This window comes from Miniopterus natalensis, chromosome 4, assembly GCF_054644295.1.
Source record: "Miniopterus natalensis isolate mMinNat1 chromosome 4, mMinNat1.hap1, whole genome shotgun sequence".
Classification (NCBI taxonomy): Eukaryota; Metazoa; Chordata; class Mammalia; order Chiroptera; family Miniopteridae; genus Miniopterus; species Miniopterus natalensis.
The window spans coordinates 93,361,849-93,387,919 of record NC_142084.1 but is presented as its reverse complement, the minus strand read 5'-3'; the positions used below and the strand labels follow the sequence as shown (position 1 = coordinate 93,387,919).

Below are 26,071 nucleotides of genomic sequence, written 5' to 3'. Positions count from 1 at the left end.
AAAAATAATGTGTTTATTACTTTAGGGACGTGGCAGGGAAAAGACAATTCTTCCTGATATCTGGCCAAAACTTTCCCTAAAGCACGAGATTACAGAGAGAGGGGCCCATGGCCCCAGTACCTGGTATCTTTGGCAGAAATGAACTATGGTTACCTTAATCAAACAAAATAAGTGTGCTAGTAGAACTCTGTGCAAGTAGATTTCTGTAGTTTGTGGTCATTTGTGAAGGCAGCAATAGGGAACTGACACAGCAGATAAACGAGCATAGCGAGCATAGCGGCGGGACATCCGAGACCTTACTCCCAGGAACCTTTGGGTACAAAGAAATGTACCCAAAGGTTAATGGGCAACTCACAGAACAGATGGGAAACCCCCACACGGGACAGAAGCCGGGCAGCTGTGTGGCTCCAGGTGTCTTACGGGTGATGAGTCGCCCCTGGGGGGTACAGTGCCCCAACAGCAGGGGGGGTGGGCCTCTGCGCGCTGGGTGAGGTGACCCCAGGAGGAGGAAAGAGGAAGGCTGCCAGCTACTTCCCAAGGTCTGCTTCGGCCCGCGGGGCTCAGGCCCCCTGATGAGAGCAGCTGCTGAGGCCACCAGTGCCTCTGCCTTCACTTGAAGAGCGAGGTGGCCCTCAGAGGACCCTGAGTGGGAACCTCCAGCCAGCCCAGGGCCTGAGGCTGCCTGCTGGGGTCCTCTGCCTGCTGCCCCTGGCCGAGCTGGCAGAACTGTGGCTCCCCAGGTCTCTCTGGGACAGGTATCCTGGCAGTAAGTTCTCGGATGTCCCACCTCTATGCTCCCTGAATTAGTTTATCTGCTGTGTCAGTTTCCTCCTGCTGCTTTCACAAATGACCACAAACAACAGAAATCTACTTGCACAGAATTCTGGAGGCCAGAAGCCCCAAATCAGCAAGATGCTGGCTGGGCTGTAATCACGGCGTCAGCAGGGCTGCACTCCCTCCAGAGGCGGGGGGGACAATCCATGTTCCCTGCCTCCTCTGGCTTCTGGAGACCGCCTACAATCCCTGGCCTGTGGTGGCATCACTCCAGTCTCTGCCTCCCTGGCCATGTTACCTTCCCCTCTTCCGTGTCTCATCTCCGTTTGCCTCCTTCTTGTAAGGACATTTAGGGTTTACACGGATAATTCAGGATAATCTCCCATCTCAAGATTTTTAAAGCCTTTGCCATGTCAGTAACAGTCACGGATTCCAAGGCTAAGAATATGGGCATCTTGGGGGCCATTAGTGAGCCTTGGATAAGCCACTTTGGCTCTCAGAGCCTCAGATCCTTCATCTGCAAAGTGGGGGTGATAATACTCCCCCCTCAGAGCTGGCAGGAGGCTTACATGGGGTCCGAAGAGCCCTCTGAAGTTGTAAAGCTCCATATAAATATAGGGGTGATAATAATATTTGAGTACCCTCCCCTCCCACCTGTCTTCCCTTCGGTGGATTAATTGTCACCTGAGCTGATCTCATGTCTGTGTGACTCTGTGGCCCTAGAAATGACTGCTGTCCTGGGCAGACATGGGGAAGAAGCTGGTGATGGCCCAGAAGCGGGGAGAGACTCGAGCCCTCTGCCTGGGAGCGGCCATGGTGGTGTGTGCGGTCATTGCCTACTATGTCCTGGGCACGACCATGCTGCCCCTCTACCAGAAAAGGTACCCGACCCTCCTGGCCCGGCCCCTTCCTCCAGCCTCTCCCCTAAGGGTCTGGTCTGCGAGGAACCCCAGACTTCTTCCTACCCTTCCCCTTGGCCCTCACACCAGGCAGGAAGCTCTGGACAATCCTCATTCTTAGAGTCAAGGATTCAAGTGCAGGGAGGGTAGGCCCGACTGGGCCCTGACGGTCTGGAATTCTGGGACTTGCAGGTGACAGACACACAGGCTCTTTCCACGAGAAACACCAAAGGATCAGAACAAATGCTGCAGTGTGGGTTTGATCCCGGGAGGAACCAGAGAGTCACAGAATCTTGTAGCCCATCTGCACAGTTTCACTCTACCTCTAAAAACTCCTGGTCAATGGGCATCTAGCCTTTTGCTAAATATCTGTCTCAAGTGATGGGGAGCTCGCTACCTCGCTGTGCACACCTACTTTTTGATAAATAGGAAGTGTCTACATTGAGTCAAAATCTGATTCCCTAGAGCTCAGCTCTAGAATCTCAGAGAATGTCCCCAGCCCTTGCTCCCTGATCTGTCAACCACCGGAGCTTTTGAAGGGAGAGCTGTGAAGTTCCTGATTTGTGCTCTATTTGGAGCAAACACACAGAGTTCTCCCAGCCTGGTTGCAGGCTGTCTCAGACCCTCGCCTCCGGGCACGGTCCAGCCCTGCCAGCCCCTGGCCTGACAAATGGGAGATGAGTCACATTGATTTGCTGCTGAGGTGTTGATAAGTCTCTATCCTCCCCGGGGTGGGCTCCTTCCTCCCTTTTTACTACACTGGAGTGATTCCAGGCTGGACCCAACCCGAGAGGCTCCGCTTAGAGCAGCCGCGTGCCTCCAACATGTCACCTGCCGGTTAAGCACCATCCCCACCGTCCTTCCCACCCCGGCACAAACCAAACCCTCCATCACCTATGCTTTTTAGGGGAAAGGGCACAGATTCTGAAGCCACCCAGACCTAACCTCAGGTCCTGTGTGGCCTTGGAAAAGTCATCTGACCTTTCTGAGCTTCGCTTCCACTCTCTGTGAGATGAAGGTGGTGTGGATCCTGGGTCTGGGGCCTGGCTGCTCATCAGAATCACAGCAGGTCTTTTAAAATACACCAGGGCCTGGGCCTCATCCACCTCAGACATTCTGATTCACTTGTTCTGGGGTGTGGCTTGGACGTGGGAATCTTTTAAGTTGCCCAGGCTTTGGGGAACCACTATGTGGAAGATGCCCATGAGGCCATCAGCACTGACGTTCTGATTCTGCTTCCTCCCCTGGGCCTTGGGCCCCTGGGGCAATGCTCCTTTAGTGCTGGATGCTCACATTATGACAAGAGTCCCAGCCAAGGGTCTCTTGTAGGGGTTCCGACAGGGTGTTTTGTGCCAACCTGGTTCTGAAATATGTACGTATGTGTGTGTGATCTCTCCAGCGTGTGGACTCAGGAATCCACGTGCCAACTGATTGAGACTAACATCAGGGACCAGGAGGAGCTGGAGGGCAAGAAGGTGGCCCAGTACCCATGCCTGTGGGTCAACGTGTCCGCCGTGGGCCGCTGGGCGGTGCTGTACCACACGGAGGACACTTGGGATCAGAACCAGCAGGTACTAATGGGGGGGGGGGGTGGGAACATGTCCCCTGACCCATGGCAAGTGTGTGGGCCTGTCCCTAATTGGCTCCCTATCTCCTGTCTGGAGAGTGGACACTGAGAAAGATGAGCCCCTCGACCAGGGGCTGGAGCTGGCACGAGGCCCAGCCAGACCTAGCTCTTCTTTGCTGGAGTCACACAGACCTTGGTCTGAATCCCTGCTTTGCTACTAACTGGCTGTGACCCGGGGCGGCTGACTTAACCCTTCTGTGCCTCATTTTCCTCCTTTGCTGAATGCTCTTATGAAGTCAGAGACTGCACAGAATGTGCCAGGCTCCTCGTCGGGTGGATAGCGCGCTCTCATAAAGAAGTGAGTGAAGTGAGAGGCCAGGCCCAGAGCTGGCCCCACCGAGGGAAACCCCTGTGAATCCTCCAGCCCAGGAAGCCAGGGGTCCAGGACCGGAGCAAAGGCAACGCCCGGGATGTTTTCTCACCACTGCCTCCCAACATCCCTCCCGTCCCAACCCAGCACCGTGGCCCTCCCCGAGGGAATGCCAGTTGGCCGGTGCTCATTTGCTCACCCGCTCGCTCTCTCACTCAGCAGCCACTGAGCACGTCCTGCGTCAGGGGCTGTGGGCTCAGGGGGAGAAGGTTCACTTGGAAACAATACCTGGTGGGGAGGGAGCGGTGCCTTAGAGAGGAATGGGGAAAGCTGTAGGATTAGGGAGGGAGGGATGTTTCCCAGCCAACAGTGAGGCAGGCAGGCGAGGGTATCGGGCATTTGGGTTAAGCTTTTAGATATCAGACACGTGGGGCGCACATCCCGAGGGCAGGGCCCAGAGCAAGGCTGGGAGGGCGGGCTGGGGACACAGGGACTGATTCCAAGACCTGTGGAGACACTGACGCGTGATGGAGTACAGAGGGGAAGGGCTGCAGAAGGGAGTGAAGGTGTGTTCCCAGGGGACCCCGACTCTACCAAAGTCTGGAATGAAAATGGGGTGTGTGTGTGTGCGTGTGTGTGTGTCTGTGTGCGGTTGTGCTTTGTTTTTTGAGAGGCAAAGCTTTAATGAAGAGAGCTACATGTTATACATATTAGTTCTCATATTTAAAAAAAATTATAGAAAACACTTTACTGAAATTGTTTTGCTTAAAAGACCACTTTTAAGGATGCCCGAGAGAGAGTGCAAGTACAACACGGCAGAAGAGAAGGGGACATGGAATTCAGGCACAAGACACGAACAAGGCCCACTTTCCACCTCACAAAGAATAGAGTTAGGCATTTATATTCAGTCAGGATTCTTGTTTAAGCTTAAAAAGTCCAGTAAGGGAGGGAATTGGGGGAAGGGCTAAGCTTATCTACAATCACCACTTTATTAAAACGCGCTGGTTCAGCCACATGACAAGTGGAGGTTGATCCTGCCTAAGGAGCAGGTGCCAGGGCAGTCAGGTCTCAGTGCTGATGCCACAGCCGGCTAAACAGTTTTAATTTTTTAATTTTAATTTTTATTCTTTGGTTACTCTCTCCCCCTCCACCCACCTGCCCTCCTCCATCCCTCTGACATTCGTCAGTCTCATCTATGCTTCCATGCCATTGAATCTATTCTGTTCATCAGTTTATTAAGTTCTTTAGATTCCACGTATAAGCGAAATCATGTGATATTTGTCTTTCGCTGCCTGGCTTATTTCACTTAGCATAATATTCTCCAGGTCCATCCATACTGTCCCAAAGGGTACGAGATTCTTCTTTACAGCTGCATAGTATTCCATAAACAGTTTTTAAAGAAACTCCGATCCCTCCTCAACCTGGGCTCACCACAGATGGAATCCCTTTGCATCTGCATCAGAAGGAACAAGTCTCCCCAAATAGTGCTCATGGAGCTGCTTTTCCCAGGGGGTGTGGGTTGTAAGTGACTCCTGACCCAGTCCACCATTTCTGAGGAGAAGGTTCCATTGATTACCGAGGACTTAAATGCAAGAAAACCCTAAAGAGGGGTAATATTGATGACATCGTGGCACTGTGCAAGCTGTGTGCCTGTCACCTCTACCAGAGATTAGCGAACTATGGAATTAAAATGTGACCAGGCAAGCTGGGGCTCCTCAACCTTGGCTGCACTTGAGAACCCGCCCAGGGGACTTAACAAAACCAGGCTCCCACACCTGACCAACGGATGCAGAGTCTGGGCTTTCCAGGTGGTTCTAAGGTTGAGAATTACTGCTGCGAGCAACTTGGAGTCTTTACAGGGCTTGGAGTCCTGGGAGCATGATCAGAGAGGAGCAGGGGAATGTGCCGTCCAGTGACTGGGCAGAGGGGCAGGGCCACAGCAAACACCCAGGATGAAGATTGGACCTGAAGCAGGTGGATGCTGATAGTCAGACTTTGGTGGCTGATGGGATGGGAAGGGGCAGGGTGTCTGGGGGGACAGTGGGATCATTGACAGTGCTGGGGGTCATGAGGAAGTGGGTCTGGACAGTGCAAGGTGGCCTGACCTGTTCTGTTATCACTACAGTGACTCAATCCCAGCAGATGGAGGAAGAGCCTCCACACCCTCTGAATCAGCTCCCACCAGGACCCCGCCTCTTCCTGGCATTCAGTGGCCCTGATTTATCCCAAGGAGGAAGAAGCACATTTTCAAAGACAGGCAGACCTGATCACTGGTGTCACAGGGATTAGGAGCAGGCTGGCTTGCAGGATGCCTCCCTGATGCTACAGTTGCCAGCTCAGAGGGACAAGAGGCCAGACTGTCTCCTGAGATGAGCTGTCAGCAGTATGTCTGGCCCTGGAGGGACAGCCCGGGCTGGCAGCCATCCGCTGTTCTATCTTCTCTCCCATGGTACCCAGGCATCACCAGGAGCAGTGCTAATGGGAGGCTGCTGTGCGGGTTGTGAGTGGAAGTACCTCCGTTGTTTTGCCACTCAGCTGGGTCAATGGGCTAGCTGCCCCTCTACTTTGTTCAGAGCTGGGGTGCAGGGGGCCAGTGCTGCAGGCCAGCTGGGTGTTGTGTGAAAGGCCCCCCTTTTTTAACTTAAAATTTTTATTTATTTATTTTTTAAATATGTTTGTATTGATTTCAGAGAGAGGCAGGGGGAGGGAGACAGAGATAGAAATATCAATGATGAGAGAGTCATTGATCAGCTGCCTCCTGCACGCTCCCTACTGGGGATCGAGCCCTCAACCCGGGCATGTGCCCTGACTGGGAATCGAACCATGACCTCCAGGTTAATGGGTCCACACTCAACCACTGAGCCACGCTGGCCAGGCAAGGCTCCACTTTAAGAAGGGAAAGAAGGAGCTAGTGTTGCAATATTGTAGTTAAGTCACAATATTATTTTTGTTAATAATAACAGCATCTCCCATTTATTGAACATTTTCTATGTGCTAGGCATCGTGCGAAGTGTTTATGTGCATCATCTCTTCTAATTCCCACGGCAACTAGACTATGCAGACACCCTCACATACCCATTTACAAGGCTCAGAGAAGTTATGGCACTTGCCAAGGTCACACAATTTGGAATTGGTAGTTGAACCCAGGCCTGCCTGGCTCCATAGCCACACCATTGCTCAGAGAGCTAGGTTACCCAAGATCACAGTCAGAAGCACTGGGGAGACTTGGTCTAGGCGCTCTCAGCTCAGGATTCTGAATCCACCTGCTACTGGGATCCTGCAGTGCCCAACAAATCTGAATGCCAGATTCCTCAGGAGCCAGCTTATCCCCAGCCTCCGCGGCTCCCTGGCTGGCTGGCTGGCTGGCGACCTACTTCTGGATGCAGCTCCCCCACTTCCCAGGCTGTGAGAGCTATGACGCAACCATCCTCAGGTCTGCTGGACTGAGCACGGTCAGGGCCGGCACCTTTGGGGGCGGGGTCTCTTTCAAATCCAGGGAGTAAGTGAGGCCTAGGGAGAAGCTGGCTCAGTAGTTCACACATTTTGATCTTGGACATAACTGCTCTAGTCCAGTGGCCTCAAACTTTTGAATATGAAGGAATCACCTGACTGCTGGGCCCACCCTCCGTGATTCAGAGGGCCAGCCCTCCAAGTGGTCTGCTGGGGATGCTGGGGCAGGGACCACACTTGCAGAACACCTCCCACAGCTAGCACAGAGAGCACCCGAACCTGCCGGCACAGAACAAAGATAGAACCAGGGTTTCTGCTTTGCGCCCCCTCTGCAGAGCTCTCCAGCTGGACCTCATCTGACCAGGCCAGAGGTTCACAAGTCAGTGTGAAAATTAAATGTGTACCGTGTTCCATGTGCACAAAGCTCTTCTAGATGCACCCTCCCTTCCCTTTGCATCCCAGTGTCTACTATTGGCTGGCAGCATCTTTTGTTTGGTCCACACAGGGTTAGACCACAAAGGGTTTTCAATTTGGATTTTTGCCAATCTTTTTAGAATGTGACAGTTCACATTAAATCTGGTTTTCTGGGTTCTCGTGAGATGTTGGAGGCCTGGCTACAGTAGGTCTTCTGGATCCCATGGTGTCCATTGTCCAGTGATGACTGCTGGGCTGGATGCGGCTGGCTGTCTCCATTTCACCTGGTCCCACCGCTCCCCTACAGTTCTCTCTGGCATGAAGGCAAGGTGGCACCTGCCATCTTATTCCCTCACCCATGTCACTCATGGGCATTCCCTGCATGAGCCCTGCAGGTAACTGAGCATGTGACCTCTGCCCTGAATCCAAAGCTGACACTGTCACTCACTGTCTCTCACTGGTCTCCTTAGACAGTTAAGTCTGAAGCCCTTCTTTAATAACACGCTTTGAAAAAGATACTGCTTTGAACCCATTTCAGAGACGAAGCTATCAAGGCTCAGAGAGAGAGGGTAAGTGAGTTGTCTAAAGTTCTACAGCAATGGAAGCAGAGCCAGGACTCTAGCTGGGCCCCTGCATCCTGGTGTGTAGCAGCTCCCGGGCCGCCCTGCTCACAAGAGACACTGTGAAGGGACCCTCTAGAAGCGTGCAGTGCCCAGACCGCCAACTTCAGGCAGTTCTGGCTCCCACCAGGGGCTGCCTCCAAAGCTGGTGTTTCTTACTCCTGCCCAGCCACAGTCTCCAGGCCCTGAGACACAGGAACTCCCAACCCCATGGGATCCCTCGCTTCTCCCCACAGTGCTCCTACATCCCAGGCAGCCTGGACAACTACCAGATGGCCCGGGCCGATGTGGAGAAAGTCAGAGACAATTTCCACAAGCACCAGGTGTTCTACTGCTTCTCGGCCACGCGCGAGAATGAGACCAGGGTCCTGTACCGGCGCCTCTACGGACCGCAGACCTTGCTCTTCTCTCTCTTCTGGCCGACCTTCCTGCTCACCGGGGGCCTCCTCATCATCGCCATGGTCAAGGTCAACCAGTCCCTCTCCATCCTGGCGGCCCAGAAGTAGACCCGTCTATGCCACAACACTGCTCAGGTCACAGGGGACTGGGGGGACCCTGGGCTGCGCCCCATTCATGTATCCACGCCTCTTCCCACTACCTTCCCACTCCCCCTCCAATCCACCCTGTCCACTGCATGCATGGCCTTTGCTAAGCTCATCTCCAGAATGTACAGTGGCTCCCTAGTCCCTCGGACAGCACAGGCCAGCCAGTGACAGCTCTCCATTACCCGTCCCCACCCACTGACTCCACCCGCCACCCCACAGATGACAAAGTCTCACCTCCGCCTGTGTGCTCGCTGTGGACTCAAAGGCCTGCCCGTCCTGGCCGAGAAGCTGTGAATTTCATAACGAAACAGCGGCGCCAGTGTATAGAGCACAAGTAGAATACCTCCTGCTTTTAGGACACTAAGTGCCTTATTTCCTTTTATTCCAACATTAGCAAATATATTAAAATAATCAGACTATAAGGAAATATACTAAAATACATCAAAATACTAATAGTGGGATGGTGGTTAGTTTTAATTTTCTTCCTCATCAGCCTTTTTATTTTCGGTACTTTTCTACACGTTCAACAACAGGAAGGTTTGGTTTTGTGGTGTTTGTTTTTCATCAGAAAAGCAAGAATAGACGGCGTTTTGGGAAAAGTTTGAGAGGGTGAGCCCCGGTCACCAAGCAGGTGAAGGGGCGGAGACGGGGTTGGGCTCCCATCAGAGGAGGCTTCTGAGAAGGGGTGAGCTTAAGAGCCTCTGTGGAGGGGAGGTAGCCACACAGGTGGGGGTTTACACTGTGGGTAAGTACAGGGGCACTGGCCCTGCTGGGGGACCCTCTGCAGCTGACAAAGGCAGAACTGGAGGCAGCCACCAGCTCTACCATTCCTACTCCAAGAGGCTTTCCGAGCGAGAGCAGCGGTCCTCAAAGTGCGGCCCCTGGACGAGCCGTGTCAGCATTCGGTGGAGACTGGGAGATGCGCACTCTCGGGCCCCCCAGCCCCACCCAGTCAGAACCCCAAGGGGGTGTGTGTGGTGGCACCGGGTGGGGTCAGAACAGGGGCTGCAGGGGGCTCTGATATGTGCTCAAGCATGGGAACCAGGGCCCTGTGCTTGTGCTGCTGGGAATGGGTAAGTGACTCCTGGGCAGGGCAAGTCCTGAGCTGAATGCAAGGTCAGGCCGGTGTCCTTGAAGTTGCTGCTGGAGCTGGGATTCCAGACACAGCCCTGGGTGTGAGTCATGTCTCTGCCTCTGCCAGGTTTCACCTCTCTGATTCTCAGCTGCTTTGTCTATAAGAGACAGGCTCTTCCCTCTGGGTAACTGAGAGGGCTGAATTAGGAGCTGGCACATAGTAGGTGGCCAGGAAGGAGGCTATTGTTAATAACGATGGGTAATGAATACTCAGAAGCTTCCAGAAGAAATTATACCGACAACGTTAACCAGCATTTTAGGTGCTTGTCTGTTACATGCCAGGCACTGTGCTAAGCAGTGTGTCCTGGAAGAATTCAGTGAGGTGCCGCTGAATCCATCCTAGGAGAGGAGAAATGCAGGCAGGTGGTTATGTACGTGAAGTTGCCACGTGGATGCCTGTGCTCAACCCTGCCATTCACTAGCTGGGTGACTTTGGGCAAATAACTTCGCCTCTCTGTACCTCGGTTTCCTTGTTTGCAAAGTGGGAACGAATAATATCTCCCTTTTAGGGCTGTTGGTATTAAATGAGGTATCATATAGTGCTCCTAGAATAGTGACCAACACATGGTAAGAGCTATGTAAGATATTATGGAAAACGAAGGCTCTAAGAGGTCACTGGCCACGGAGCAAGTGTTGCCATCCACACAGCAAGTGGGGAGCTGGAATTAGCCCCAAGCTCTCTGACTCCGGCACCTGGCCTCTCAAACACAGTGCTCAAGCAGACTCAGGTGAAGGGCCCAGGGATGAGCCCCTGAAGCCCCAGGGCGTAGGTATGGAACAGTGTTGCAACCCTGTGCATGTCAGGGGTCTGAGAAGCCGGTATCTAGAATCTGCATCAACACCTGCCACTTCCAGTCAGGGAGCACTGCCTCATCTCCGCCCCCTCCAGGCTCATGTCTGGGGACACTCCTTCCCAGGGGAGGCAGCACACCATTCCCCAGGGTCTCTTCCTTCCAGGTCAGCGCAGTCTCGAGAGTCTTCCCAGTCTTTTAAGAAAGTCCAATCGTGGCACCGCATTATCTTTCTGCAGGATGTTGCCATTGGGGAAATTAGGCAAAGGGACCATAGGATCTCTTTGCATTATTTCTTACAACTGCATGTGAATCTACAATTATCTCAAAAATTTAAGTTTAATTTTAACAAATAAAAATCAAAAAGAAAGTACCCATCGTGAGTCTCATGCACAGGGCTCCTTTGCACATGGATCCAATGCACCTGCATTCGAGGCTAAAATACACAGAAACTCAGCATTTCCAAGCAGTCCCAGCACAAGAAAGGCCACATGCCTCTAGAAAATCTAGTGCGGAGATACCTGGACCCCACTGCCCCTTGTGGTATTAACCATAACCTTCATTCACTCGAGACCAATGCCCTCCTCCTGTGAACAGAGATTGGCCTGCTTCTACCCAATCCCACACCCGCCCGCTGCTCATGGGACTTCATGGGCAGGATGCGTGTGAAATAACAGGCATTTGAGCGTGATGGAGTTACACACTGAGGAAAAATGCTTCTGGTAATAATGACTGCCTGGGAGCACAGAGTTCTCAATAAACCACCCTGCTAATGAGTACCTCGCGCTTGCACTGTTTTGGCTTTTCTCTCGTGGCCAGTGGCTCACACCTGGAGAGGTGTACCTGGATCGCGCTCCCGTGTCCCTCCCCCTGGGACTCAGACCATCTGGTGGAGGTCAGAGGCAAGGGGGTAGGGAGGGGCAGAGATGGCTAAGTCACTGGCTGCCCTCAAGGACCCTTCTTGCCACCCTCCCTCCCTGACCCCTCCCCACTATCACTAAGGTCTTCCTTCTTCACAATGAAGAAACTTCTCTATGCAAATTCAACACAGACCACATAAATTATTCAGAAAATTTTAATTCTTGTGACTTACTGAAATGATGCGCTCCTCTCCCCAAATCAACAATTCATCCAAAGTTTCTCCTAATTTCAAAACTCCCTGGGTGAGTGGACCATATACCACATTCATTGGCTAATTGGCAGTACAGGCCGGTGCACAAAAATATCCAGTGTCCTTTGGGTTAGTCTTGCATTTGGTACCTCGCTAGCCACTGTCCTTTCACGTGGAGGAACAAGAGAAAGAGCCAAACCAGACCAGAAAGACTCAGAGACATTCACTACAGTCCAGCATACAATTCTCAGCGTGGGGCCCTGCAAGGCCAAAACCCTTTCATCATAACGCTAAGTTGCTACCTGCCTTGTTCACTCTCCTTTGCCCTCCAGCGTATGCAGCACGTTCTGTTCCAGACCTTATGTGACATGGGGTCTCTCAGCAGACTGCCTGCGGAAGCAGAGGTGAGAGCCCCGCTGCTTCCCAGTAAGCCAGACATTAAAGAGATTCGTAAAAACGGAAACAATACCACTTTTCTCAATAAAATTTAAAAACACACACACAATTATTTCTCATAAAAATGTTATTTTGTTAACATGTGATGAGCTCATTATTTTAAAATAAATGCACATACATGAAACATCCTTAGTTTTTACTTCTAAAATAATAAATATTAGTAGGTATAACCCATATAAACCAAATCTCTTTGGAGTTCTTAATATACTTTGGGATTGTAAAAGGAGCCCTGGCTGGGTGGCTCTGTCGGTTGGAGCATCGTCCTGTACAACGAAAGGTTGCGGGTGTGACCCCTGGTTGGGGCGAGTATGGGAGACAGCTAATCAGTGTTTCTCTCACATCGATATTTCTCTCTGTCGCTCACTTTCTCCCCCCTTCCTCTCTCTCCAAAAATTAATGAAAACATATCATTGGGTGAGAATTTAAAAAAGAAGATTATATAAGGATTCTGAGACCAGAAAGTTTCAGAACTGCTGGCCCAGTGTATCCAGAGACAGGGTCCTCCTGCACGTGCCCTGCAGCCATCCAAAGACCACCCCTGGGTTTCCACGGGTCCCACAGGGCAGGGCCAGGAGGGGAGCCTCAGCTTCCCAACACCCCCGCTCCTGGCTCTCTCTCCCACAGACGGGTCAGCCTGTGGCTTCTCTTCCTCCCCCAGGTGCTTGCCCGGGTCTTCACCGGCCAGCTCGAGTACAGGGCTCAGCTTCCCCCTGGGCCTCCCCACTCTGCCTCCCACTCACACGACGCGCACTCACCGGCCAGCTCCCCGAAGGCCGGGGATGTGGGGCGGGCATGGGTGCAGGTGCGAAGCCAACCCCCCCCCCTCACTGAATGCAGGACCAAGTGGCCAGTGCTCAGCAGGGCTCACAGGGGCCAGGTGACCCAGAGACTGGACCCTCCCAAAACCTCCCTCAGCGCACAGCGAGCGCCCTTGCGGCCGATGCGCACCCAGCAAACACGGGCTTGCTGGGCACCTGCGGCCAGGTGTGCCTCCTGCCCCCCTAACGGCGGGAGTGCTGAGCCCGCCTCCGGAAATTCTGGGGCTCCTGCTGTTCCACTCCCCCTGACTCCTCATATTCAGGCACAGACTCATGTTCTCCATGGTCAGCAGCTATTTAAAGGTCACCTAGCCCTTCCCCACTTTCCGATCGGGCCCTCGAGCCCTCCTACATTCCGCTGTAGTGAGGAACTGGATCAACATCTCTTCAGATGAATGGCTCCCTGTGCCGGGCGGGAGCCACTTCCATTTTGGGATGTGTTTGGCGAATCACTCCCTGTACAAGCATCTGTCATCTCTAATAGGAACAAGAGCTGACATTTGTTCCGCACCTGCAGGCCAGCATCTGGGCTACGTTTTTGCATCTACAGCATGATATCCTTTTGGTTACTATCTCCACTTTACAGACCAGGCAAGATGCACGGGTGAATTTAACTTATGACAGGTCAGAAGTTAGTAAAGAGCAAAGTGGGGATCCCTATCTGGATGTCATAGTTTCAGGCTCTCCTCTCTAACCAGTGTGCTTCCTGCCCCTTGTCTCTGCCCCATGTCGAATATGCAAAATGCCAAGCAGGGCAGGTTAGTGCTGAGAGCCTGCTGGAAGCATCCATACACCTTCCCACAGAGCGCAGGCTCTCAGGTGGCTCCCCAGGGCTGGGCCTCTGAAGGGTCAACAGATGTGGGTGAGGCCCAAACATAAGTGTCCGCAGAAGCCCTGTAAAGGTTCTGATGTGGGCACTGCCAAGACATACAGGGCCATGTGCCAGCTACATGCGCCTGACTCCATGATCACAGCCCACGGCCATCAAACGCCTGCACGCACCCAGGCACGCCATGGCCACAGCAGTGCCTGAACTGGTCACTATTAAAAAGCAGAACAGAACAGAGGCTGTCTGACATGATTCTTAGGGACCCCACCCTTCTCGGTCCCCCCTGCTTTCTTTTCCAAGTGTTCCCAAACTATTGGTTTAATAGTCTGCTCTAGAATTTGTCCAGGAGTTGACAGAATGCTCATTTTACATATAGCTTTAGAATCTTCCACTATCATTAATAAAAACTGAGCCATGTGACACCTTCTTGGTCTCTAAGTAATTTTTCTCTGACTCTGTTGACCATACAAGTTATCTTCCTAGAAACATCTATATACATGTATCTTGAAACACCATCTTATATGCCCGCTCTGCTGGTTCTTTCCAACCCTGGGAATTGAAATTCCCTGAGCCACAAGCCAGACCCTTACCAATCTGGAGCAGCCAGAGCTCTCTGAGGAGCTCCAGACCCCATGCGAGCCTCTGAGCCTTGCTGGACCATTGTGCCCAGTTCCCAGATCCCACTCCTGTGGGGAAGGTGGGAATAAACCCATATAGAAGCGGGTGTTTGTCCCACCATCAGGTCATTTGCCTCACGCTGACTCAGCCAGCAGTTATCGTGACTCTCAGAACATTTTTTAAAGGCTTTTTTTCTCCTTCTCACATTTTTTGGAAGGTAAGTGTCAGCTTAGTCTGATCTTATTCTTGTGGCCCTAAACTATGTGTTTGTATTTTCCTTGGACAGGAAACCTGCAGAGAGGAAAGCTCAGAGAAGCAGGAGTTGGAATCTGGCTTGCCAATGACCTTGGGCAGTTTACTTAGTTTCTTCGAGTCTCAGTTTCCTCGACTGGCAAATCAATGTACCGTCATTTGTTTCATAGGACGCTTGAGATGATTCGATACTATAAAGAATGTGAAGCTCAAAGCACAGTGTCTGGTACTTAAAGATGCTCCACAAACATTCGTTCTTTCTGAGCAAGCTTGTCTCCTTCCTCGGATCATCCAAATTTTTCTCTGAGCTCAGAGAACTTCCTACTGCCCCTTTCTTCTTACCAGCAACTTCCCACTTCTCTTTCCTGTGAGCCTCTGGCCTCTCTCCCTCTCAGTTTCTAGCTGGATTCCCTCTTTAAAAATTCCTGCTGCAGACAGGCTGTTAGACAGGCTGATTTTACTCTGAACTTTCTTGAAGCTACTTGCATAAACTTAGTTCCTGAGGAAAAGCAGTACCTGCCCAGAGGGGCCACATCCCCGCCTGGCTGAACCATCCAAGGGTCAAAGGACCGGTTTCCTTGAGGGTGAACTTCATAGGAGAACCATCTGCACTGACAACAATAGGTCTGGCCAGAATGATCCTCCTAGTGCGAGGCGCGCAGGTCTCTCGGCCCAGAAATGAGGCTTAATTGGAATTTAAATTGCATGTCAGCACCGACTGTAGGATGCCTATGTCCACAGCTAGTTCATCAAGGTGATGCTTCATCTCAGGAAGCCCGTGGCAATAGAGAGGCCACATCAGCAAAATGACGAGCTTGTATCTGATGAGAACTTTCTTTAAAGCACAACTTGAACCCTTCAAGTTTCTCATTTTGGGTTTTGTGTGCTTACCAGTTGCCTTCTCTATGCCAGGCCCTGTGCCAGAACCTGGAGACGTGGACACTGGTAGGACCTGGCACTGCACTCTAGCCGCTCCCTGGCCAATGGCAGAAAGAGAATACGTGAGCAACAGACCCTAAGTCACAGCACTTTACTTAGTCATCCAGGGCTGGGTAGCGTAGGGGGGTGGAGAGTATTATAAGTAACTTCATGGCAAAGAATTGGATTTCCCTATTCAACACTATATCGATAGATCACAATGATCTTAGGTGTGCCAGACTCCTAGCCAAGCCCTTCACACACATTCATTCCACCCTCCAGGCAGCTGTAGGGATGAAATATGTTATGATTCTCATTAGCTTTTTTTACTGATGAACAAACTGAGGCCTAGAAGGTAAGTAACCTGCCTACAGTCGTTACTGCCCAATTAATAGGCTGCATAACTGGTATTTGAACTAAGGTCATTTCATAGCAGAGCCTACATCTGTGTGTGTGTGTGTGTGTGTGTGTGTGTGTGTGGTGTGTCTGAACCATTGGAGAGTTAGGCTCAGGGACTTCAAACACAAGGCTGGTTTAGAAGCCACATGGACATGGGCTTGGCTGGAGGGGAGCGTGCACACAGGAGCGGGAGACAGGAGCAGGACGTGGGCTGAGGCTGTGAGGACCGGGCCCAGCAGTCTGGGTGTGCGCTGACATGGACAGGACAGGCTGTGATATGGTGACAGTGAAAGCACAACTTTTACTGAAGGCATTGAGAAGAATTAAAAACACTGAAGCTGTGTATTCGGCAAGTGATAACCCTTAACCTCAACTGAAGCGCATGCTAATCTTTCAGTTTCTTTCTTTTCTGTTTTGCCTTTTCTATGCACACACCCACTCACAGGTTGGAACCTCATTGTTACAAACTCCTTTGTTTCCTGCGTTTCCACCAACTATCTTGTCACTGGCATTTCTGCATGTCATTAAGGAGTCCTTGGAGTATTTTTCAAAGGTTGAATACTACTCCATTAGACAGGTGAACCAAAGTTTATTTCACCCACTATGTTTCCACTGACATTTAAAGATCGTCTCCAGTTTTCACTATTATAGCATAATTCCATGGTGAACACCCCTGAATAAAAGTCTTTGTGTGCATTCTGGTGGTCTGCATAGAGTGGGTTTCTGTAGGCATGTGTTACTTTCCTAGGGCTGCCATAGCAAAATACTCCAGACTGGGTGACTTAAACAGACATCTGCTTTCTCATGATTCTGGAGGCTGGAAGTCCAAGGTCACGGTGCTGGCAGAGTTGGTTTCTGGTCAGGCTTCTCTGCTTGGTGATGGCCACTGTGTTATTCTTGCTGAGTCCTCATGTGGCCTTTTCTCTGTGTGTGTGCTCTCCTGGGGTCCCTTCCTCTTCTTATACAGACACCACCCTATGACCTCACTTAACCTTAATGACCTCTTTTAAGGTCTTATCTCCAAATACAGTCACATCGGGGGTTAGGGCTTCAGCATGTGAGTTGGGGGGGACATAATTCAGTCCATAATGGGGGGTGATGGTGCTGAGGGATTTGACAGAGAGTGCTCCTTGGCTTTGTGACCTTAAGCGAGTCATTCAACCTCTCCTGGATTTGGGGTGGGAATAGTAAGAGTAGGCAACACACAGGGCTATGGCTGGATTGAATGTAGGGGTGCTTGCAAATGAGTAGCACTCAGTGAGTGGTGGCAATGATTATTCGTCATATGGTGCCTGTTCATTTTGGAACAACAGGCTGCTGTTTCTGGACTGGTAAGGCACAGAAAGGGTTAATCAGTACAAGGATGCCAGGAGCATTCTGCAGTCCAACATGCCTCATAGCTTAGGAACATCCCAGGCTCCAAGTGACAGCAGGTTCCCAGCTGACGTTTGCAGATAGTGAGCAGCAAGTCTGGGCTCGGCTCTGCCTGCCAAGTGCAGATGGTTTGAAAAATGCCACCCAAACTGGCACAGGGTTAATCAAAAGATTACAGACAGAAAATTGGGGTAGGCTAACCCCGGCCTCCGAGATTCACATCTCCCTCCCGGACTCCGGCCCAGTTCTAGCAAGAAGTGAAAATTGGCCAGACTGGAATTACAACGGGAATGCTTGCTGGGTGTGAGTCCTTTCTTTCCCTCCCTGCAGTCCTGGCTGGTGGGCCTGCTCTCCATGTGTTTTGTTTGACCGGAAAGGGTAACCTGTGGATAATGGTTTTGGATGTAGATTGGACGGCTCAGGTCTCCAGGGAATTCTCCAGAATTGTGCTGCTTCAGTCAGAACGGAGGCCTTGAAACCTGGATTTCTGAAACTAGCATGTCACCTCTTAGCCAGACTGGGAAGGAATGCTTGTCTTCATGGCATGCTGTCCTGGATCTGAGTTTCAGAAATGGAGGCTGTGTGATGTGGAGGGTAAAGTGGACCTTGGAGACCCACGGCCCGGCTTCGGGTTCTGGTTCTGTCCCCTGCTGCTTGGGTGACTCGGAACCAGGTTCCCTTTCTGAGGCTCGGGTCTTCCCATCTGTCAGTGGGGTTAACTAGAGCTCTCTGCCTCCCAAGGTCATCCTGGCTGGTTGCTTCTGTCAAATTCCAGCACAGAAATTCAGAACAAGGAATGGGGAGTGGGAGACCTCCGAACTAGCCTGGCAAAGACCAGGCCTCAAAGAGGGACTCTAGTTCCATGACCTGATGTTGCTGAGCAAAGAAAGCTTTTACTTATCACTTATTCAACATGCAATGGGTGCTCGAGGCACCAAAAGCAAGCCCCACACAATGAGCGCTACGTAGAGCTCAGCTTCTCGTGGGGGCGGGGAGGATGGCCAATAAATAAATAAACCACTAAACACAAAGAGTAGTTTCAGCTGTTGACAAGGTCTCAATTTCAGAGCCTATAATTGAGAGTGACTGAGCATGGGAGTGGGCGCAGCTTTGGAAGAACAGGACTTCTAGAAAAGGGCAAGGAGGAGACTTGGCCCGGAGCCTGTTTCTCTCAGCTCTGCCTCCTTCCTCCTGGCGACCAGTCCAAGGCTGAATCGTGTGAGAAGATGAGAAGGGTGGGACATTGCTTTTACAGGACAGCTGCTATGTACTGGGTACTGAGTGTCACAGGCACCATCTCCCTCTGACTCCGGGTGGCCCCGTGTGTCGGGAATTACTGGCCCCATTTTCCAGGAGAGGACACAGACACAAGATGGAGAATGGCTCATCTAAGGCGATCCTGCCAGCAAGTGGCAGGAGTTGAACCCAGGGTGGTCTGGCTCCAGAGCTGTGCTTTCTTTCCCTGCATCTTGCTGCTTTCCCTGGTTACACCACACAGCCACCTCCGTAAAGGGATGTGGGACCTGGGGAGAGAGGTGACCTGGGGAAAGTCTGTGGCCTGGGAGATTCTGTTACCCTATGAGTTCTGAGGGTCATACTGGCATGGCCAGGGCCCTCCGGGCCTCTAAAGGCTGATTCAGACATGGCTTGATCCACTCCGCCCTGTGTCTTGGTACCACAGCCCACGGTGCTCTCCTGCGACAGAGAGGCCCATTTCCAGCTACTTTTAATTTGGAACAGACTAGCGGCTCCCCCGTGGTCCTGAAGTTAATAGGATGTCTGTGCAGCGCCGCCAGGATGAGCAGCCCGAACAAATTCTTCCTGCCTGGTATCGGGGTTATGCGGAGGAGAGGCCCGGTGGCCCCAGGGAGGAGAGCCTTGGCAGGTGGGGAGGCCTCACCTTCCTCTCTCCCCTCTGCCATGGGACTACGGGGACCCTAGAGAGCACCTGGCCAGCGAAATGGATGAGGGAATGATGGGCCTGCTGCAGCAGGGCAAGGATGAGAGACCTGTGGGCTGGAATCAGGGCTACTCACCACTGAGAGCCGAGGCCAGCACATCGCCCCCCGGTGGCTCTGGCCTTGGATGGAGAGGCAGGCATGGACCAGGCCCTCAGTGACCAAGGTTTCTGCCTACGACAAGGCAGGAACATGAAGATGTTCCGGTAGCAACCCGATAGCGGGGCTGTCCTAACACAAGCCCAGTGCTCGCCTGCACTGCCAGGACAGCGAGCCAGGGGACCTGGGGTGGCGGAGAGTCTCACTTCCCCCTACAAAGTGAAGTGCACGCTTCTCCTGGGACACAGGGCATCCTCTTTTGGCAGCTGACACTGTCACATCATATAGGTCCCAAGGTCCCCAGTGTCAGGGCGGTCGCTTTCCCAGGGAATTCTAGTAAACAGTCAGTGTTTCACTTCCAGACTTCCTGGCACCCAGAATCTTGTGTTTTTCCTCTCACACTTGCCCCATAAGAAGGGAAAGCGGAGGGAGAGGGTCCCTCGTGGGTGCAGAACGCACGCAGCATCTAGTAGGTGCTGTGGCCCCAGCGCACCTATCTGAGCTGTGAGCTTGCAAGTGGCTGTCTTGACAACCTTGACCTGTGGTATGTCCCCTCTTCCCATAAAACCTATTCCTTAACCCAGGCCATGCCACATTATGGAATTTGTTCCAGTCCTTTGCAGGACAGGTGGCTGCCCTAAAGTGAGTCAGATGACACAACAGCTCTTGACAAACCCACCTACACAATTAGTGGGAAGCTGGGCAGTCTCTGCTGGCACCAAGGTGGGAAGCAGTGTCCGCAGGGCCATCTCCACAGCCCCATGGAGTGAAGAGGCACATACCTAGTCTCGGCCACAGAGGACCTGGGTTCTAGTTCCAGTTCTGCCAGCTGGGCCACCTGGCTTAAAGTTCAGCTTCCTTATCTGTTAAAATGGTGATTACAGCGCCTACTTCCAGGGTCGGGACTGAGGCGACACAGAGGCTCCTAATGCATCGTGTTCAAGGAGGGCCTCACCATCAGCTCCTTCCAAGTGCAAGGTCACCCGATAGCCGCCAGCCTGTTACTTGTATTATCCTCATTAAATTAAAACACAACCTTGTGCAGTTTATCATGTTATTATCTACAAATAAAAGTGAGGAAGCTTGGCTTGGGGAGGTTGTATAACTCCCCCAAGCTCACACAGCCCGTAGACACCAGACAGAGTTGGGACTCAAGCCTGTCCCCAAGTTTAAAGTCAGTTTCTTGAGGATACTGAATAGCAGTTGAGAAGGAGGCAAGAGGAACAGCGTGTCTCTGATGGGTCAGAAGCTGAGGTCCTGCCTCACACAGAGAGAGAAAGGACCTGGGTCTGGGTGGGAGGGGGGAGTTGGGCTCCAAGGCACTGTCCTCCAGATAAATCTTATAAGGTCAGCCCCCACACTGCCTCCCCACCCTGCAGCCACATGGGTGGCCAGGACGATGCTAGAAGCTCTTCTGGACTGGATTCCTCCCTCTTGCTTGCTTTGGCTTTGCAATCTCTGCCTGGGGTGACAGATGGGTCCCCAAAGTGCAAGAGGAAATGGGCTGGAACCTCCCTGGCCAGAGTGGAGGCTGTACATCAGCAGCCCTGCGGCCTCTGTGAGGGGTGGGGGAGCTGGCTGCACAGGAAGGGGCGGGTTCCCCAGACCCCCAGTTTAACTGGGCATCTAAGTCAGGAGCTGAGCTTCTGCTCAATGAAAGGGGGGAAAGGGGGCTGGCTCTGGAGTCATGCTCCTAAGTCCTAATAAGGTAATCAGGTGTAGGGGAATGGAGCAAATGTTATCTCAGCACTGCGTGGGGCCTCAGGGAAGCAAATGCAGGAGATGGAAAGCAGGGAATGTTCTCGAAACTAGAGAAGTCTTCTTGAGTCTGTGCCTGGTGCTAAAGAAACCAGCAGTGCGTGAGGAGTCCAGGCCCAAGGTGCTCACAGCCCTGAGAGTATCAGCTATTAACTGTGGACGCACCAAAGGTCTCCCCAGCACTTGCTATGCAGGGAGCTGCATATACATAGTCGGTTAACACTGTGAGGAGGACGTTATGATTCCATTTGAGAGTTCAGGTAATCGAGGCCAGAGAGGTGAGGGACCCAGCACGAGGCAGCCCAGCCAGTGTGCCGAGGACCCAGGATGTGCCAGTCTGGCACCCACTGCCCTTTCTACTGCATTGCTGGTTTGTAAACTTTTTCTTAAGCAAGAGAAACTCTTTCTTTAAATATGGAGAAACCCAGTACGTAAAAGAAATCAAAGTAGAGCTGAGGGGGCAGGAGTGGGGGTGGCAGACCCCACCCACAGTGGATGCCCCTCCCGAGGCAGGAAGAAAGCTCAGGCACAGGTCCACGGGAATGGTCCGGCTGGAGGCTCACCCTCGGGCTGCGCTCGGACAGAGTTCAGAGTGCATTTGCTGGGCAGCCAGGATAGGGGCTGCACGGTGCGTCCTCGAAAGCTCTGGCTTCAGCCTCATCTCAGGGCTCTGGCTGGCATCTGTGCCAGGCAGTGCTGCTCTATTCATTCAACACGGCTGGTGAAGCGTCTACTCTGGTTGGGCACGAGACAAGAGCTCCAGCTACAGTGACGTGTGAAGCGCATGGAGTCCCTGCCCTCAGAGAGCTTAAGCCCAGCAGGGAAGGCAGCCTTTAGCAAGCCTGTTCCTGAAAGAAGAGGTCAAGGGGATGTGTGAGCAGAAGAACCTTATCAGCTCACTTCTGAAAAGGGCACCTTTGAGAATTCTGGGCCATGGGGCAGCTTGAACGCACAGGAAAGGGGATTGCTGGCTTCAAGGGGAGGCAGACAAGGTCCAGGGACAGGCAGGACGGGGTGGGGGTCTTGGGCTCTCCCTGCTCCCCAAGTATTCTGAAGGTAGCTAAGAAAAAATACGTTGTCCCCAGGACCAGCAGGAGGTACCTGGTCCTACAGAACCTTTACGTTCCTCAGTCCTGAAAGGGACACAGAAAATCCCTTTAAGGGGTGGATTACTGCAATCGCAGGACTCAGTGCAATGAAGAATGGATAAGTGAAAACAAATTAACCCCCCAAATCATTAAGCAAATTAATATGTTCACACAGAGCCTAATCTAAACCTACCCAGGGCCGGTCTATACATTTGACAACCCTCTGCTCACCTGCTCCAGGCCTGGCCCTGCTCCCACAGCCATTTATTTAGCAAATATTTAGCAAACACCTGGGCTGCGAAGAACACCAGCTTCCTGGCGCATGCCTGGCGCAGAGCCAGGCTGTGGAAACACTTGGTGCTCTCTGTGGGGCAGGAGACACGATTCTGTCCTGGCATCTGCTGTGGGCCACCTCCCTGAGCCTCAGCTACAGAAAACTCAGGGCTGACGCAGGTCAGGGAAAGGCCAGGTCCCCGGGGCTGGTTCCCATGGAGCACTTTCCATACCAGGTGGATCCTTGTGTCTGGGATTCTGAGAGGACACAGGGCTGTCCTGATCCGCTGGCTGATCCCCTACAGAGGCTGACACTCCCTCAGCGTAGGTGCCACTGCTACAGGGGCTCCAGGTCTACCCCAGGCTTCCCTTCCCTGGCCCTGTGGCCCCCATGCCTCCCTCAGTGTCAAGTCCAGGCGGTATTTGTGTTCTCCCGCTGTGCCCCCACACAACTGCACATTTCCAGATGGAGGGCTTGCGTCTTGTTTGTCCACGTGTCCCGTGTCTATTAATGACTACACAAAAGAGTAGGTGATAACACTGAGCAAATGATTGCAGGCAAATATGCAGAAGACAAGGCCTTCATTCTCATGAATGCAGATAGCCAACTCTCCTTTCTCTCAGTCTCTCTTCCTCTCTTTTTCACACACACACACGCACACACACACGCCCCTCTCACTTTCTCACATTCACCCCTCCTGCTACAGAACGTCCCTCTGTGATCTCTCGCCCCCTCAGGTGCTGCCTGGGGTGCACAGACCCACCTGCAGTGGCTAAGTTAAGGAGCTTCTGACCCTGGCCCAGTAGAGGGGATGGCCCTGGGGAACCCTCTCCAGACCCAGGCCCATCTCAGTCCCTGACCACTCCCTCAACATCTGGTCCCTGCAACACACTCCATAACATAAAGGGATCCCGGTCTCAGCTTCCTGGATCCTCACCACAGTGCTGGGAGGCTGACAGGCAGAAGGTAATGGACACATTTTACATATGAGGAAACTGAGGCTCAAAGAGGCTGTAGCTTGCCTGGGGAGCAAAGCCAGAGTTGAGCTCTAGGTTTCCTAACTCCGACCCAAGCTCATCCTGCTGAACTTCTGGGAAGCAGAGACAGGCATAGGATGAGTCAGGCACAGTCCATTAGCCCTCACCGAGATCTTGGTGCTGGGGGCGCAAGGGGAAAACCCTAAATTTGTCAGAGGACTGCACGGCAGGAAGTCCAGCGGGGAAGGCAGCCTTTAGCAAACATGCCCCTCCTGAGGCGGAAAGAAAGACCTTCTTTGGTGCTGCCGCAGTTAATAGCTGCCTTCCCTCTGCCCTCTCCTCCTCACCTCAGTCCATCCTACTCAGGCCCCCCAATAATTCTGGAGGCAGCTGACCCTCAGCCTTGGGCATTCAGTCCACCTGGGCTTCCTGGAGGAGGAGGAGTGCCTGATTTCAGAGGTGAAGTGGGGACAGAACAGGAGCGACCAAAGGGCCTGAGAAAGGAGAGAAGCAAAATCTCACCATCCTCCCCCCCACCCCCCTCCACCCTCTCTCAGTCAGACCCGCTGGGCAGCCAGGGACTGAGCCATGTCATTGGGGCTGCCACACAGGGCCTTTCTCTTCGCTCATCTTCACGTTTTAAAATCCTGATCAAGGTTTGTGGGACTCCCTCCTTCCCTGAATCCCTTGCCTCCTGCTTCCAATGCATCCCCTCAAAGCCTCGCCTCCTGAACCAGGGTGTGAATATTTAAAGAGATTGTTTCAACCAGCGAAGCCGCATCAGAAAGTTTGCCAGAGTCTCCCCGAGTGCCTCACCCTCCCTGGTCAGAGAGTAAGATGGGGCTCCAGAGGCAGGGGCAGCCGAGAAGTCAGCCTCCCCCCTGCCCCGGGGCTGAGCGCAGACACGCGGTCCGCAGTCCTAGCTTCAGTCCACAGCCGCCCTTTCTGGGCTGCAGGGGGGGTTAGCCCACAGACGGCCTGCCACCCCAGTTCTTAGAGAGGGAGAGAGGACAGATGTCAACACAGACAGGAGATGTGGAGGGGCAGGGGTCCAAGAAACCAGAATGATGCTCCCAAAACGCAGCGCCCTGGAACCCCACGAGAAGGCTCCTGGAACGTGGGCGCCAGAGCTGAGGGACCCCACAGCCCCCGGCGCACGCAGGATGGTGGCCCGCTGCCACCTCCCGTTGGCCCCACAAGCGGTCCTGTTCCACAGAGCTGCTCAGGGCCACCGCATCAAGTCTCTCTTATCAACACACACGACACCCCGCGGATAACTTCTTGAAACTCTAGTCACGCTAAGCGGCTCTGGGCTCCAGGAGGGGTTCTCTCCCTCTGCCCGCCTGCAGCCAATGCGCCGCACACCACCAAATCCATCTCCAAAGTTCCGGGCAATCAGAGCCGGCTGAGCTCCCTGGCCGGGTGCCTGCCTGCTCAGAGCCAGGACCCAGGTTGTCAGCAACCCCAAATCTCAGCCACTGGTCTCTCCCGGCCCCCGCAGGGACCCGGGAACACTAGAACGGCCACACCGGCCAGCCAGAGACACCGAGACACCCTGACCAGGCAGATCCCATCGAGACAGAAAAGGAGAGTTGAGGCCAGGCTTCCTACCTTTGCTGAGGGTCCCGGTGATGAGCTTAAAGATGGTCTGGGCAAATTTCACAAACCCGAGCTTGCATCGTTTGGAGCAGCCGCTCATGGTGGCAGAGCGAAGGCAGGCTCTGCTGTCAGTGGCCAGAAGGGAAGGCTGCCACTCTGCCAGCCCCTGAACCTGGAGCCTGCCTGGGCGAACCCCGAGGGATGGACGCACCCCGGGAGCTCCTGGAACAGCTCAGCTGCCTCTGCAGCGAGTCCGGCTTCTGCATCCAGAGAGCCCGCACGGCACGCTGTCTGCTGCCTCCCTCTGTCCTTCCCTCCACTCGAGTCCTGCCCACAGGAGGACCTGGGGATGCCAGGGCTGGGACAGCGCTGCCAGGGCACAGGGCGCTCCGAGGGAACCGCGGAGGAGAGCGGAGCGGAGCGGAGCGGGGAGGGAGGAGCTGCGGCTCTCCCAGGCTGTGCCGACTGTCTTTCTTACATGGCAGTGGTAATGTAGCAATTAATACTCCAGTCAGAAGGGAGGGGACTGCTACGCAGAAACACTCCATTCTGCAGCCTCCCGGCTGGCTCTCCTGCTCTTTCCTCCCTGGTTAATCTAATAGATCAATTTTCCGTGCCTTGGTCAGGATCTGGGAGAACTCCCCGCAGAGCACAGAGCGGCTGCTGGGCACCGAGTGGAAAGTTTGCGGGCAGCCTCTGAGTGGCCTGGCTCGCGTCGCAGGGAAGTGGGACTGAGGGGGCAGCACCTGCAGCAGGGGCTTCGTCCTGCCTCTGGCCGCCTCCCTGCTCCAGGTGCCCCCACTCTGAGTCAGCTGCTCCCACTCAGCTTCCACCCCCGCAGAGCAGGGAGGAGTCTGTGCGCTCTCCTGGGGTAGGAGAGGCTGGCGAAAGCAGTCCTCAGAGGGGCCACAGGGGAATGTCCACAATTCACACAATTTCACTACAGGACAATCCTCTTAGAGTAAAACCGTAAGGCAGT

At 53.2% G+C, this 26,071-nt stretch overlaps 2 protein-coding genes across 5 annotated transcripts in view; one reads left to right on the top strand and one right to left on the bottom strand.

The window, feature by feature from the left end:
- Positions 1 to 25,192, bottom strand: part of KCNIP1 (potassium voltage-gated channel interacting protein 1) — a 239,921-nt gene extending 214,729 nt beyond the window's left edge. For all 3 annotated transcript variants that reach the window (XM_087816106.1, XM_087816108.1, XM_016217082.2), the window contains exon 1: positions 25,105 to 25,192. In XM_087816106.1, coding sequence (XP_087672232.1) covers positions 25,105 to 25,192 — 88 coding nt within the window. The remainder of the gene's footprint in view (positions 1 to 25,104) is intronic.
- KCNMB1 (potassium calcium-activated channel subfamily M regulatory beta subunit 1) lies at positions 1,522 to 8,600 on the top strand. Of its 2 annotated transcripts, none has more exons than XM_087816104.1 (3): positions 1,522 to 1,655; positions 3,073 to 3,240; positions 8,291 to 8,600. In XM_087816104.1, the coding sequence occupies exons 1-3, from the start codon at positions 1,522 to 1,524 to the stop codon at positions 8,598 to 8,600; spliced, it is 612 nt and encodes a 203-aa protein (XP_087672230.1). The 2 variants fall into 2 exon arrangements, with proteins under 2 accessions (XP_087672230.1, XP_016072572.1); XM_016217086.2 differs by having other exon boundaries at positions 3,073 to 3,244; positions 8,331 to 8,600.
- Positions 25,193 to 26,071: the final 879 nt, after the last annotated feature.